At 52.0% G+C, this 15,548-nt stretch overlaps 1 protein-coding gene across 1 annotated transcript; it reads left to right on the forward strand.

Annotated features, from left to right (window-relative positions):
- Nucleotides 1-75: 75 nt before the first annotated feature.
- On the forward strand, nucleotides 76-13,696 carry PLEKHO1 (pleckstrin homology domain containing O1). Its single transcript, XM_081340680.1, has 6 exons — nucleotides 76-2,309; nucleotides 3,102-3,248; nucleotides 6,033-6,173; nucleotides 7,118-7,222; nucleotides 7,690-7,791; nucleotides 8,177-13,696. Exons 1-6 carry the CDS (start codon nucleotides 2,280-2,282, stop codon nucleotides 8,936-8,938), a joined length of 1,287 nt encoding a protein of 428 aa, XP_081196806.1. The 5' UTR covers nucleotides 76-2,279; the 3' UTR covers nucleotides 8,939-13,696.
- Nucleotides 13,697-15,548: the final 1,852 nt, after the last annotated feature.

Genomic DNA, 15,548 nt, shown 5'->3' on the forward strand with positions numbered 1-15,548 from the left:
CATCAGCCTTGAGGAGTCCCGTTCTTCCCCTCGTGGGCTCAGCCTGCCGTCTTTTTTGTCCCGGCCCGTGTTCCGCACAGGACTGTGTTGCCACCACTTGAGACGAGGCACCCGGCCTTTTCACCGGCGGTTCACCGAAGCTCTTTCCAGGCACTTCGCCCAAGCTGCGTCGTCAGGCAAGCAAGGCTTCTCTGTACTTCTTGCCAGAATAAGTGGAGATGGTTGCCATCCTGCTCTGAACTGGATTAAGCTCTGCCTGACCTCAGTTCCTCCACTGTGTTCCAGTGTAGCTGAGAATGGCGTGACGAGGCTTTAGAAGGAGTTGAGATCTTGTGCTCTCACCACCTATTGCTTTCTCTAGATCTGTGACACTGTGTGTGTGTGTGACAGAAAGAGAGGATGTGCCCCTTGCTTCATCACGCTTGAATGTGTAACTGGATGCAAGCAGGTTGTTATTTTCTTTCCATTTCTTTTTCCATCCTGTTGTTGGATGTGAGCTGCTGCCACACACTTCACTGGCTTTTGCTGTTGCTTTAGTGCTAGTGCTGGTCAAGGCTCAAAACAAGGCAGGAAGTCATTTAGGGTTAAAAGCGAGGCGGCAGCGTCTAAAGTTTGGAGAGCAGGTGGATTCTGGCAAGGTTTGTGTGTACGCCTGCCTTCCAGTCAGTGCAGACCCCTGGCAACTGCCTGGAGGAGTCTTTGCCATTTTCTTGGCAGGATTTTATAAGTAGTTTGCCATTGCCTCCTTCCTGGGACAGAGAGAGTGACTGGCCCAAAGATACCCAGCTGGCATCTTGCCTAAAGTGGGACTAGAACTCAGGGTCTCCAGTTGAACCACTCTGTGGGCCTGCATCCTCCAACAGCAGCTGCCACGCTTACCAGAGATCAGCTGCTGGGGGGGGGGCAGGCTGTGTGAATGTGTGTGTGTGTGTGTCCTTCCCCAAAGCCAGAAACGTTAAACCTGCTAGCTGCACCCAGCCAGGGGAGGTTAGCAGCCTCCGGGGCTGTCGGCCTGGGCATTGGCAGGCAAGATACAATAAAATAATCAGCCATGGTGGGAAAGGCCGGCATATTGGCAAGTTGGCCACAGACATGGAACAAAGAGAGTCCTTTGCCATTTTGGTAAATCATGGTAAGCTGGAAGTGAGTCCAAGATGCCTTGCTTGGGAAGGGTGTTTGGTGGGAGGCCCTGGGGGGGCGCAGGTCTTGGCTACCATGGGTGCACGCATGGGGTCTGTGCCCATCTGCCCAGGCAGGTCTGGAAAGGCGTGACCTTCCACGTGTCAAGATGCCCCTGCTGCCGGTTCCTCTGAGTTGCGCCAACAGCCAGCCCTGCCTGCAGGATCTTCTCTCACTTTACATAATTGATTCCCCCAAGCTCCCCACTCCGAACCGCTCAGCACTCCTGAAGCCCCACCAGCGGTTGTCTGCCTCTTGGGCTCCCAGGGCCTTTGGCACCATGTTGAGAGCAGCGGGCTGCCATGTTCTCCAAGGACCGCTGGAGTCCCAGTGTCCTTCATTCTCTCTTCACCTTTGTCACTTTATTGATCCTGTTGCCCGCTAAAGACTTTGGTTGGGTGCCGCAGCTTAGGGTGCCTAACCAAGTTCACCAAATGGAGGTATTTCAGCAGGACTCTGGTCTTCTCCCAGAGCCGTGCCAGGTCGCTGGAGGAGCGCAAACCTGTTTCAGGAAGGACTGTACAAAACATAATGTCTGTGCCTGTGTTGCCTTGCCTGCCTTGTGTGTGTCTCTGTTGAGTCCCTGGGTGTCCCGGGGCAGGGGGGCGGCTCCTTGGGCCTTCCTGATCCTGCTTCGTTCCTCCCTGACTTTCTCTTCCCAACCGACTGACTCAGACAAAGAAGAAGGGTCTCCTTCCCTCCCTCCCTCCCTCCCTCCCTCCCTCCCAGCTTCATTTGCCTCTTTCCTTGTGGAAACGTCACGGCTTGTCTGGCTATAGATGGTGCTGTGGAGCCCAGAAGAACCCTTTCCGTCCATGCCCAGGCGAGAGAAAGGAGGAGGAAGAGCAGGGGAGGGGGTTTCTGGGGGTCCCTCTGCCTGCAGAGATGTGTGGGCATCGCAGAGGCAAATTCTGCCTCCAGGTCATGGACGCTCCCTTGTGCTTTCCTTAAGGAGGAGAGATTTATTTTTTCGCCCCAATAACTGCATAGATCTTCAGTTCTCTGCCCGGCAAAGACCCGCTCTGATTTTTTTCCTCCCCCCCCCCCACATACCCTCTCTCCCCCTTCCCTTTCCCTCCTCAGAACAGCTTCATTGAGGAATGATGAAAAAAACCAATTTGGCTAAACGGGTGAGTCATTTTCTGCTTTCTGTGTAGCTCCCTTCCCCCCCCCCCCCGCCTTTTCCTGGCACTGTTATTGTCCACTTTCTCTGTTGGGTCTGTGGGCAATGGGGGCCCTCGGGGCGAGCCAGTCTGCTTCCAACTTTCCAGGCATCCCTTCGTTCCCCCACCCCAAAATCCGCTTCTCTTTGCTTTCTGATCGTTCAGCCTTTCAAGCGATGGATGCCGTCCCCAAATGTAGGAAGGATCTCCATTATTAAAGCTCTGTTTGCGTTAATTTAAAAAGCTGGCTCCATGTATTTCCCTTCCCTAGATGAAGAGAGTGTGGTTAGAAATGTAGAGGGGGTGAAACTGGAAAACATTTGCCTTGTGAAACATAAACGGTTTTAGTCTGAATTTCTGAAGGAGAAGGCTCCATCGTTGCAATTATTAAACGCTGATTGGGCCAAGAGCAGATTGATTCCTGCCTACTTCTTCATATAGAGCAGGTGGCAGCATTGTTTTGATTCTATTTATTTATTCGCCTTACATCATTTCGTCTGCTTTGCAATTGTGGTAGTGTTTTTTTAAAAAAAACCTAACGCACTTTGTTAGGATGATCTGTGCGTGTGCTTGCCAGTGTCCCAGGTGCTTTGGGGAAGGGCCAGGGATGGGGACGGGGGAGCTTTCTGGGCCAGGGGGAGGGTGCCGGCAGGGGGCGTGCCAGAGGCGACACCCCCCCTCTTAACAGCTTCTCTCCTGCCTTTCTCCTCTCCCACTTCCCCCCCCCCGTCCTTTGCTCCCTTTCTTTTTGGACTGCAGGGGTTCCAGGAGGGGAACCAGCAATTGCTGCAGCCTGAGAAGGTGGGCTGGGTCCGAAAATTCTGTGGGAAAGGCATTTTTCGAGAGATTTGGAAAAATCGGTTTGTGGTGCTGAAGGGTGACCAACTTTATATCTCGGAGAAGGAGGTTGGTAAGAGGTTGCTCACATTCTGCTTCTTTAGCCAAGCCTTTCCTTTGCTTTCTTTTTCCCCACAGCAGTTGGGGGCCTGAATTTTCCGATTCTCTCACACAGATTCTGCTCGTTCAGTAGTTGGTTGCTGAAAGAGGAAGTTGAGGTGGAAGAGAGGTGGTTTTCCTGTGGGAGGGGCTGCCTTTTCATTGACCCTGAAAGCCTGACCTCAAGTTCATTGGCAAAATGCTCCTTTGACCCTGATGTGGTCAGAACCTGCCGGGAGCTCATTCCTGGGGTTCAGGTCTCGTGGCCCAGGCTGGAGCCTGCAAGGAGATGTCGTGAGACGGGGAGGGGTGTTGGGGTCAAGGGGGGGGGGAATGGGTGGCAGTCCCAGCAATGGACTGCCCTCCCTGGAAGATGTTTTGTGGCGTCCCCTCAGTCCCGGGAGGCCCACAGTCTAAGGGGCTGTTGGTGGAGCCAGTCCCACAGAGAGGAGCAAGAGCTTGGATTTTTTTTTAATCCCATTTATATCCCGCCCTTCTCCGAAGACTCAGGGCGGCTTACAGTTTAAGCACAAACCAATGTGCTTAGCAATAGCCTTCATTCTATGTATATGCCTGCTTATTAGGGCTTTCGCCCCCCCCCCAAGCGGCATTATTGCAAAGTCAGCTTATTGCCCCCAACAGTCTGGGTCCTCATTTTACCTACCTGGGAAGGATGGAAGGCTGAGTCAACCTTGAGCCTGGTGGGATGCGAACCTGCACTAATTGCAGGCAGCTGGTGTCACTTAAGGAGGCATTAGCCCACTGCTCCACCCAGGCTCTTATTGAGCTCCCCCGACCGGTCGGTTGCTTCCTCCTCCGTGGAGTCCGAACGTCGCTTCCCGCTTCCCATCTGAACTGGCTGGTTTGTGGTCAACATCTAGGAGGCCACCCCTGCCCCTGTGTAGGCTTTCACACACTGTTTGGGGCAGGGGGCTGTTCTGGTTGCCAACTCGGGCTGTGCTGCTGCAAACAGGGTCAGGATGCCAGTACCTACTTGCAGAAACAGCCAAGCCTTTATAGGTTGCGAGCCCAGGTGGGTTTTGGCCAAGAATCCCAGATCCTCAACAAGCTGGTTTGAAATGAACTTGCAGATCTTTGAAGAAGGCCAATAGCCTATCTCAGCTGCCAGAGGAACCTGGTTTCCCCCCCCCCTCCTCCTCCTCCTCCTCCAAAGGTTGGGAGGGTTTCCATGGCAGTTGACCCAAAGGGATGGGCCTCTGGTCTTTTCTGGCATTCGGGAAGCCTGAGGTGAATTTTGCATATTTGTTTTTAGGATTTCTCTGTTCAGTGGCTTTGGGGCAAAGTACGTGTTACATGCAAATTGTTTTTCCACTGGCTCTTATTAAAATGAGTGTACCCGGAGGTGCAAATGTCTGTTGCTTAAAAACGTGTTCTCTGATGCCGGGTTTGTGTTGCTATTTGTTCTTTGCAATAGTCACTTTCTAATACAAACTTTTGGTGCTCGAACATTGCTTGGAAGTTTCACATTGATCCTGATTCTGGATGAGGAGGAAGCAAAGGCTGCTTCCTTGTGGTAAGAAAGAGATGCAATTTGTGACCTATTTCATCTTCTCTTCCTTCCTGGCATCAGATTTACCCAGGTCCAGAAATTAGTTGCTTTTTTTCTCAGTTCCCATTTGTTCTGCTTTACACATTCAAGGAGTAACACAAGGGTGAAACGGACAGGCCTCTGCCCCCTCCCTCCTGCCTCCCATTTTGAGGTAAGCACACTGGGCTGGGCAGACAATGGAGGCGCAGGAGAGGCTGGGCGGCCTGTTAGACGGCGATGAGCTACTACTGTATTATTAACTTACATAATTTGTCACCTGTTATTTAGCATACTCACAATAACCACCCAAGCCATGCCTGAGCTCCTTCTGGGCTGAGGCCAGAGGAATTGCTTAGACTTCACAAAAGAGACACTCCAGCATTTAATTACCCTGAGCCCGAACAAGGGCTCGGCTGGTAGGAAAAGGAAGGCGGCATTAACCATGCAGGCAGGGGATGAGCCAAGATAGGTCCGGTTGCAAGTCATCGGATAGCAGCCGGAAAGGGGCTGGGGGGAGGGAGGCTGAGCTCCTGCTGGTCTCTGTGCAGCCTGGAATGGATCCGATTCTGCCCCGGCCACCCTGCAGTGGCCCCTCTCATCGCCCTGATGGGTGCCCTGTGCAGGGCATTTTGTGCAGAACATCTTTAGAAAACGGGCCCCCAATGGAAGCTTTAATTTTTGCTTTTACTCTAAAAAACAAAAGGGAAAAATGCTCATTGTTTTTAATGCCGGTACTAATTATAACGCTCGGGAGAAGTATCTGCCCAGGAAGAGGCAGGACCCCTGCCAGGATAGTGGTGCTGTCTGTGATGCAGCCCACGTGGCTTAAAACTGTTCTCCTTTACGCTTTCAGTTAATGCAAACTTGATACCAGTTCAAACCCCGTTAAACCTTACTAGGCAGGCAGTTCAGATTTCCTGTCCACTTACCATTCCTAGGTTAATTATTGTGTGTGTTCTGAGAAATTACGTTTCTTTTTCCCCAGTTGCAAATCTGTAGGATTTATTGCTAACCAGGTAGTGTCTGTTCCCTGCTGTTCTGTGGATATGGAGGGGCTGTCAAAATTCAATGGAAGGGGTTTGTTTTCATGCCTGTACTAAAAACTAGAATTCTCCATATATCTTTGATATGGCAAGTGAGTGAAAGAATTTTTAATCCAGATATCATCACATGCCCTTGTAAATCTGTGGTCTGTCTGTCTGCAGCTCAGAGATGAGAAAAACATCCAGGAGGTGTTTGACTTGAACGATTACGAGAACTGTGAGGAGGTCAGGAAGTCCAAAAGCAGAAGCAAAAAAAACTATAGCAAGTTCTCGCTCGCCCACTCCAAGGAGCCTGGCAACAGAGTAAGCTCCCTCCTCGCTCGGTCTCTCCCTCCCTCCCGGCTGAGCATCCAAGCCCCCGCTTGGGGTACCAAGAGTTCTGCCTTCTGTTGGGGTGGGTGGGTGGCCAGCCTGGGAAGCCTCTCTCTCCTTCCAAGCCCTGGAGTCCCTGCAGGAGGGAGCAACAGAGGAGCCCCCCCACACACACTCAGCAGCAGCTTCTTCAGGGAGTGACACAGCAGCACGTCATCCCAGACATGAGGGCTGAACTGCAACCCGTCTGGGTTTCTCTTTCCCTTCCACAACTGTGTCTGCTATTCAGACTGAGGCAGCCTGGCTGCTTTTCCTGCTTCTTGGGCTCCCAGTAGGAATCCGGCTAGTATTTCCTCTGATTAGGAAGGGGTCGCAGCAATTCCTGTCTGTTCACAGCAGCTTCACATCTAGGCTGTGAAGTGATACAGCCCAAGGGCTGTGGGTCTCTGCCCACCCGGGGCCTTCCGGTGGCTGGCTCCCCTTGATCTCACTACCCGACCGCTGGCCTTGTTGCTAGCCAGTCCCACCTCCTCTCCAGGAACAGAGCAACACCCCCCACGCACACCAACCGTCTGTGACCTGAGTGTTTCAGTTCTCTCTGTCTCCTGGTCTTTTTGTTGGGTCCTTGCTTAGAGCAGCCTCCCTATCTGGTGCCCCAGATCTATTTTGTTTTATTTATGTGTGCATCGTATTGATATAAACGTGGCAGATGCCTTGGACCTGCTGGGCTCCCGCTGCCCACGGGCACTGCAGGCCCAGCGCCTCGGGATAAGCGGTTGCAGGTGGATTGTAAGACAGCAGTTGAGAGGAAGTCACTGTTTCCTCCTTGGACACAAAGCTGCAGACGTTATCTTTGGCTGAATTTATGAAGGACGGGGCCAAGCGAGACGGGTAAGCCTCTCCTTGCTGGCCGATGACGCTTCCATCTCTCTCAGGCACCCAATCTCCTCTTCCTGGCTGTGAGCCCCGAAGAAAAGGAATCTTGGATCAATGTGCTCAACTCTGCCATAATCCGGGCCAAAAACCGCATCTTGGATGAGGTGAGCAGTCTGCCCCTTGGATCGGCCTGACCCACGGGCTAAATGGCGGGAGCCCTGGCCTGAACGGGGAGGGAGGATGCCCCCAGGCATCTTACAGGAGTGGCTTAAGTGGGGATAAACTAGACGGGGGGAGAACACGGTTCGGAGATGCAAGTTCCTGCTTTTATTCGGGGGTGTTTTTAATTTTTCTTCTTGCCAACATCGGGAACTGGCAAAAGCGAACGAAATGCTTTTTCTGCCAGAGGAAGAAACCTTCCCTCCCTTCCCAAAGAAGGACTGGGGGAAATGTGCCAGAGAGCAGCAGTCTGAGCTATTGGATGTAGGAGATGGAGGGGGAGGGGGAATAATTTCTCCTGGGAATTACAGGATTCACACGATTTATCAAGTAAACTCCCGCTGCTAGCCACACTAGGCGTGTTGTGTGCCTCATAGTCTGGCTGCTGACGGGTGTTCCTGTGGCTCTTCAGGTGACAGTGGAGGAGCAGAGCTTTCTCGCCCACCCCACTCGTAACAGAGCGAAGATCCAGCACTCCAGGCGGCCTCCGACCAGAGGCCACTTGATGGCTGTGGTGAGTGCAGGAGGGGGAAGGGAGCAGGCTCCCATTCAGCCGGCAAAGCTGCCCGAACTGCTGCTGCTGCTTCCCCTTCTCATAGCTGCCTGCGCAGTCTGCTTTTCTCCCAGGGGTTCAGGCGGGGCCCAGGTGCGCCTCTCCTCTTCACGGCCCCCTTTGAGTCACCAAAGGCCAGGTGGGTCACGGGAAGCCCATGTCCACTTCTGCCCAGTCAGCTTCCCCCATTCCAACTCTGTGGGTTCAGCCATACCTATCTGGAGCTGTACAGACTGTACGCTTTATGTAAACTAATACCAATCCCTTTTCTGTGATTCTTTCCACCCTTCCTGGAGACTTGGTTTTTTCACACAGGCTCTCTCCCCAATTTCTCCTGCCTTTGCAGGCATCTACCTCAACCTCTGATGGGATGCTGACCCTGGACTTGATCCAGGAGGAGGATGCCTCCCCAGAAGACCTCGACACCTGCGAAAAGAGTTTCCGGGTGGACCTGGACAAATCAGCCGCCCATTTCACCCCTGGCCGAAGGCGCTCAGATTCAGAGACCGTCAAGGAGAAGAGCAAGACAAACAGTCTCCCGCGGAGAAAGGACACGACTGGGGAGAAGTTCTCCGCTCACAGGGAGGCCTTTGGCAAGGGGGCCATGTACACCCCTCAGGTCCCCAAGAAGCTCTCTCCCTTGGAGAAGAACAAATGTGCCTCTATGGAAGAAATCCTCTCCTGCTGGGACTCTTCCTCAGCTGGCCAGGCGTGGCTGAGGCCCGGCCTCAAGGACCGAGGGGCTTCCCCTGAGCCCGAGCAGCTGGCCAGGATACAGGAGCTGGTAGCCTTGCAGCTGGAGAAGACGCAGGGCCTGCTGGCGGAAGCGAAGGGCTACAGGGGAGAGGCGCGAAAGGCACCGGAGCTCGCCCCCGCCTCGCCTGTGGCCCCCGCCTGCGGCTTGCCCTCCCCCTGGCCGGACTCGGAGGCCACCTTGCAGGAGATCCAGAGGCTGCTGGGCGAGGCCGCCTCCTGCTGGAGCCAAGCCCAGAAAGTGCTGCAGGAGGTGACAGAACTGAGGCGCCTCTACCAACAACTTCGGCTCTCGCCCCCTGCGCCCCTGGCGGGCCTGCAGCAGCCCCCTCGGTGCAGGAGGAGCCTGATGTGAAGGCAAGCGGTGGGGCGATCTCTCGGGAAAACGGGGTGCAGGGCAGCCAGCAGGAGGGCGCAGACGTTGGGGAGCGGATGTGCCGCTTGGATTTGTAGCATTGGATGCTTCCCGGGTTCCGGCTGTTACTCAATCCTTACTCTTCACCAACTCAGTTTTTCCCTCACTTCCCCCAAATTTATCATGTCTCCCATTCCTCTCTTCCAACCCCAAGGCAGCCCATTTCAACGTGTCCTCCGGGTCTGTAGCCCCCAAGGTGCAGCAACTTAGAGGCAGCATCCTGGAGCGTAGTTTTTCAGAAGCAGCACGGTTCTGTTTTGGGCCCGTGGTTTCCTCCGTGAAGGCCTTTCCAAGAAAGGTCTCTGCTTTCTAAACAGTGAGGCCCTGCTGTGCAAATGCCCTGTGGGGGCATCACACCCCCAAATACCAGGAGACGGGTTGCGCCTCCGGCTCCAGGGGGACGTGGCCCCCTAGGCAGGGTCCCTCCTGGGTCTCCCTGGATCCTGTCTGGCTGCTCTGCTCTTGACTGGACCGGGGAAGCAGCTTCGGTCCTTGATCCCAGGCAGTTCCGGCCCAAGGGCTTAAAGCTTAGGTACCTCGCAACATCATTTCCTTAAGTCCTTGGCAGGTATTCTATGTCCTTATCCCATCTGACTTGCTTTCTTCAGCCCTGCTTCTGGCCTTCAGATGAGCTCACGAGCAGCAACAGGCACCCTGTGCTTAGAAAGTGTGACAGGCGTCGTGCAGTTTTGCTTGTCGGCAGAACGTGTGAGTCCAGGTCATCTTCAGGCCTGCGTCTTATCTTTTCAGTGCAGCAGGAGATAGCCTGAAGCATTTCGTGGCCACCCGTGCCATCCATCGCTCCTTTGGGAGGAGTCTTGGCCCCACGCACTCTGCAGCCTGTGTGAAAGTTCAGAGGGCGTCTCTTCCCCTCGAGCTGGATTTCATTTCAGTTTTGGTGACAGGAGCAGGTCTTCTATGGCGTCAGAAGAGTTGGCCCCAACGCTCTGTATACTCCACCAGCCAACGCCTTGCCACATCAACCAGTAAACCCAGCCCTCTTTCATTCCCTTTTCCATCACTGATATTGAAGCACAGCGGACATTGTGTTGGACAGGTGGAACTCGAGAGGAAGCATCTGTCGAATGTGGCCATTACTCTCTGTTTACTTGCAAAACTGTTTGCCTGGTGGTTGAGAGGGTTCTCGGGTTAAAGTCAGAACCATCGGTTCACTTGTGCCTCCTGCTCTTCCTGTGTTCAGAGAAACCACAGAGAGGAGGGTTAAGGTCTGCAGCATTTGCCCAGCCAGCAAGATCCCACGATAGGAAGTGCTTCCCTGTGACAGTCACCTTGCTCCCCCTTCTGTGGTCATCGCTCACTGCTTAAGAGGGCAGAGTGTCCCCTTGGGATCGCCACTCTGTGGCCTCAGTCCGCCTCGGGCTGGCTCAGCCGAGAGTCAGGAAGGGAAGACTCAGCACAGGTTGCCTCTCAGGTACCTTCGTGTCCTGGCGGATGCTCCCCACTCTGCACTCTGCTAAGCAGAACTACTGGGGTCCCCCACTGGTGGAACTGGCGCAGAAGAGTCCCACCCTTGGTGTTTCCACAGGTGGCACTTTCTGCTCAGGCTTAAGAGGGAGGGACGCCCAAGCGAGTCTTCCAGAATCATCCCTCCAGAAGAGGGATTGGAAATGGAGGCCTTTTTTGCGACCTCTGCCCCATAGTAGGATTTTTCAATTGGCCTCATTAAATTAAAAAGGGACAAGAAATTTGTAAGCTGGTTAGTTTTAGGGCAATAGAGAATACAGAAGTAAATAATTAGCTCCACTAAAGAGAACTTTCCCTTTGCTCTCTCTTCTCCCTGGAAAGGGTTGAAACCACAAATAACAATGAAACAAACGAAGGTAATCCTTACCTATGTACAAATAAATAGTTCAGTCTATAAGCTTACAAGCAAAATGTTACCTATTCATCAGGGAACAGAGCAATGAAATATATAAAAATGGCATTAAAAAAGGAGAGCTAATTAGGAGGTTGGAAGGAGTTTAACACATCTCTGTAAGGCGGTATTTCACACTGGTGCAAGCAGCTGTTCTTTGCTGCAGATTGTGGGATAATGTTTTTGGGATGTTAGAGATGAAATTGGCATTATCGCAATATTTATTTTAGAATGTGTTTCCACTGTTCCATAGTAAATAACACCAAGGGCTGCCCACAGGTTTTGTTTTATTTTTTTGAAGGGCTGCAAATGGACACCACAGTTGTTGATGTGTATTTTTGTTGTATGGCCCTCGGTGTATTTCGTTCCCTTCAGATTTGTAGGGTTGACCCACTTTATCATTTTGAATTTCCAGGGCAGGTTATCTGCTGCTGAGCCCTCCCTACTCAGAGTAAAAGACACTCCACTTCTGAAGCGCCAGGCAAGAGCAGGCGTGGTCCCCTTGAACGTGTCATCCCTGGGCTCTGGACAACAAGGGTCACTGCTCCGAGCCAGGAGGCTGGATCTAGAGGGTGCTGGTGCTCTGGAAAGAGAGAGAGAAAGTGCTGGGGGTGGTACACTTCCCTTTAGCGCCCCCCCCCCCCCGTGCACTTTCCACAATTTTGATTTGTCATTTTAGCCAGGGCAGGGTTTATTCTAGAAACACTTTTTATTTCTTTTCTTCAGGCCTGAGCTGACTTGGAAAATAGCTCCCTTTTGAAAAGGTTTGACTTCCTCTCTCCTCCTCAGGGATTTTTCCTCCCACACATAGATTAGGTTTTCTTTGCTGCACAGCCTCACACATTTTCAGAGAATTCAGGACTGGGCTTGAACAGGGAGAAGTACACAGATTTTGTGCATCTATTCTCAAAGCCCCAGGCTCAATCTTTATTATTTCTGGGGAAGGCCTACCTGAAGTGCAGATATCTGGAAACCGCTAGATGGCAGCAGAGAGGGATGGGAAATTAGCATCTTGCTTCCATCCTGTGTTGCTCTGGATTATGGCAGCCCTAATTTGATAACCTTGATTATGTTGCTGCTTGTAAGTAATTTACTTTTGTCTCCTTTTTCTTTGGGATTTGTTATGTGACCATAAATGGGAAAACAAGTTCTAGATTCCAGCTACATTTCATTCCTCCTCCAACTTCACAGGGTCCAAGCTAATTATTATTGCATTTTGGGAGGAGTCCCTATGCAGAGTGTCCTGTGGCAATTCTTGGCTGGGCGTTGGCATGTGCTTCTGTGTCGAGAATCAGTCCCGCAGCAATCCCATACGCGAGGGCACAGCTCAGGAGCAACGGACTGCTGCCATTGAAGCCTTGAATGGGAGTGAGAGGAAGTGAGGAAATTGGGAGCAACAGCTTGTGTTCCCTATGGGGAAAAGGGGTGACAAAGCAGAGTGAGACCTTTGAGAGCCATTCCTTTCCCAGACAAGATCTACGCAGCTGTGGCTGTGGGTGGATGTAACAACTGTGTGTGTCTCCCGCAAAAGTCAGCAGTGCATGTGCCGTGACCCCACCCCAATATGCAATCCCCATGCAAAAGCCCACCAGTGCAACCTGCATAAAACTGTGTGCACTATTGGATTGGGGCAAATAGTTAAATGTTGCTTCCACCCCCAGAACTGTGGAATTCTGTGATATCTATCAGCGTCTTAGCATTTACTAACGTACTTACGCTGAGGCAGAGAGCACAATCCAAGGGAAAACACTTTAGTGTCACCTACTTCTTTTCCCCTTCCCTTTTTCATTTGTTTCAAAAATTCTGTGGATGCTAAGAAGCTAGGTAATTTATTTTTTAAAAGAATCTATGCAAACTGCTTAATAAAACAGTTTTCCTTCCTTCACTCTCTCCTCCTGGGCACCATAGCTTGCATGTACAAGCCTATTAAAACCTGTAAAAAGGCTTTTCTTCCTGAGAACTGACGTGGAATCTCAACCAGAGGCTTTTGGTCTCCTTTCTGCATCTGTGGTGAGCTTCATCTCTTATAGGGCTACAGAAGCTGTCGGGACACCAATGAACAACTTTCTTCTGCTCCGGAAAATTTGGCTGATAATCTGTGTGTAACTAATGGCTGGTTTCAGGGTTTCTCAAGCAGAGCAGGAGCTGAGGGATGCCTCCCCCGAGGAGCCCGTGGCCGGAGGTCCATCCCTTGGCTTGGCCTCTGCCAGGCTGGTCCCTTGCTCTGGCTTCAAGCATGGCACTTCCAGTCCGAGTCTCTTCCCCGCAGCTCTTCTGCTGTGGCACGTGGAAGTTCCATCTGCTGCTGCTGCTGCTGCTGCAAGTTTTGTCCAGATCCTTTCTTAATGCCACCCGACTAGTGGCGGTGACTGGACCTTCTGCCAGTCAATACCCTTTGCTAATTGTGCATTGCATAATTTCTCATAGTTTCTCAGCTTGTTACTTTTAGCAAGGTTGTTCTCTCTTGGCTATCTGTGGAGTTGTATAAGCCTCTGTCATGTCTCCTCTTTGAGTTTCTTTTTTTTACTTACCTAAAAGTCAAAACCTTCCTTAATTTCCTGAGTTGACTCTTGTGACATACTTGCATTTAGATTCTGGCTTGGTTTCTGGTGTCTGTTTCTTCTCCGCTGTCCTCAGCACCTGCCTCGTCCAAGGAAGCCTAACTCTGCACTGATTTTTACCTGAAATCTTTTTTTAAAAAAGTCCCACTTGCTGTCTGGGCAGCATGTTGCTCCAGCTTGCTGCTGTTCTTGTTTACCTGGTTTGATATTTAAGGCTGTGCTAAAGATGAAAATAAAACCACGGAATGTTTTTAAACAGTGTATTTTTAGGTGTCTTTGTCAGCTTCAGGTTACGGCTAGTTTAAATTCTCAAGGAAGTGGGGGTGTCCTGTGGGGCCTTCATTTGACTGGATAGCAGCACAAATAATGTCAAAGAATTCAGATGGATATTAGCAAATCTGTTTTTCTTCTTCAGAACGCAGGCAGTAGATTATTTTCAGAGGGGTAGGGCAGGGACTGGTGAAGATACTCCCAACTGGCAGAGTGATCTTTGCAATGGAGAAATCCACCTGATCTGGTGGAAATGTTCTGATAAAATCCACAAATGCATGGTGTGTTTTAATTAAAAGTGGGACTGCTCTCAACCTGCCCAAAGGAGTACAGTCCTAATACAAAAAGCTGCTTGTTTCTGATTTTGCTGATCAGTCCCAACAAATTTCTGAGTTGCTAAGAGCCAGCCTAAATTTGTCAAGTCACAAAGCTGGCTTTGGATTTGGGGCAGCGAACCCCTGGTTGCCAGACTGGAATGTAGGTGTAATAGCTGCGGAACGTTTGAGCCTTCACTATGGGGAAACCCTTTGTGCAGAAAGGAAACCGCATTGAAGAATAAGCCATAAATGACAGGATTTGCACATCTGGGGCTACATCCACACCAAAGTCACCCTAGGAGAGTGAGAGCCCATTTTAAGAAGGGAAAACATTTCTGGAGGCTGTGGAGCCCAAAGTGATTATCCTGGAGTGCACAGGCTTCATCTTAATTTATGTTGGGATGAAAGGTATGAAAAAGAAGACTGCTGGATCCCACGGGTTGGTGCTTGTGTGGGCACACGTGGCCTCTGCTCGTGCCATCTGCACCCACCATCTGAGTGGTTCAGAGACAGAAGGCGGTGCCAGTGGCGATAGAAACCAGATGCAGCTGGTGGGCTTGGCAGAAAGGGAGTGTCCCCTTTAAAATACTCTGCTCCGGTTTCCTGTCCAACTGGGGCTGGGAGGCTCTCCCGTGTTGGTTCCCTCAAGGACCGGTCTCTTCTCCCTTTCCTTCTCTCTTCTGGTTCTCCCCCTCCCCTTTGAACAGTCTTCCTCCTTAGGGGTATCTAGCCGAGCAGCCAATAGCTGCCTTCAGCGAATTTCAAGCCATATAAGGGAAGGTGGAAGCGAGGAGCCCCCCACCAACACAATCACTCAGGTCACCTGATCATCCCGATGGGCATTCATCTTCCCAGAGACCCAAAGGGAGGCCAGCCGACTCCTGGGTGGCCCAAGAAGAGCCTCACACCTCGCTCTGACACTGCACTGCCAGGAGAAATGTCCGGCTGTTTCTCCAGCAGGCAGCCCCCCTCGAATGACCACTCACCCCTCCCCCATGCTTTTCCCCACCTGGTCCTGCTGCTGATGGAGCAAGAGCAGTTCAAGGAGTCAGCCTCACCCCTCTCTCCTGTGTGCCCTCTCCTCTTTGACTCAGGCACATCACTCAGGCCTCTTCCAAGTGGAAGAAAAAGAAGACCAGGCTGGAGGGGACCCTTTCCCTCCTGCGCCTTCCCCCCCCCGCCCCCCGCAGCTTGCCAGCTTTGATTTCAGCAACCAGCAAGGGGAGGGGGCTCTGTGTTGCTCCCTAGATAATTGGAGGTTGCCAGATGGCTTCCAACAGGCTGCTGTGCACAGCCCGTCTCCTGTGGCAGCTTTGGTGCAGCACCTCTGCCTCTCTCAGAGTGCGGGGGGGGGCGGTCTTCATGCTGGCTAGCTTTCCCCATCCCCTTCAAGAGGGGGAGGAGGAGGCAAAATCGCTCATCCTTTTTGTGGCCTGCCTGGGGGTGCTGCAGATGCCCATGGGAGAAGCCCTCAGTTCTTCTCTAGTTGGGATCAACTCACCCCCCACCTTCTCTGGGGTCTCCTC

This window comes from Vipera berus, assembly GCF_964194415.1.
Source record: "Vipera berus genome assembly, chromosome: 16".
NCBI classification, from domain to species: domain Eukaryota; kingdom Metazoa; phylum Chordata; class Lepidosauria; order Squamata; family Viperidae; genus Vipera; species Vipera berus.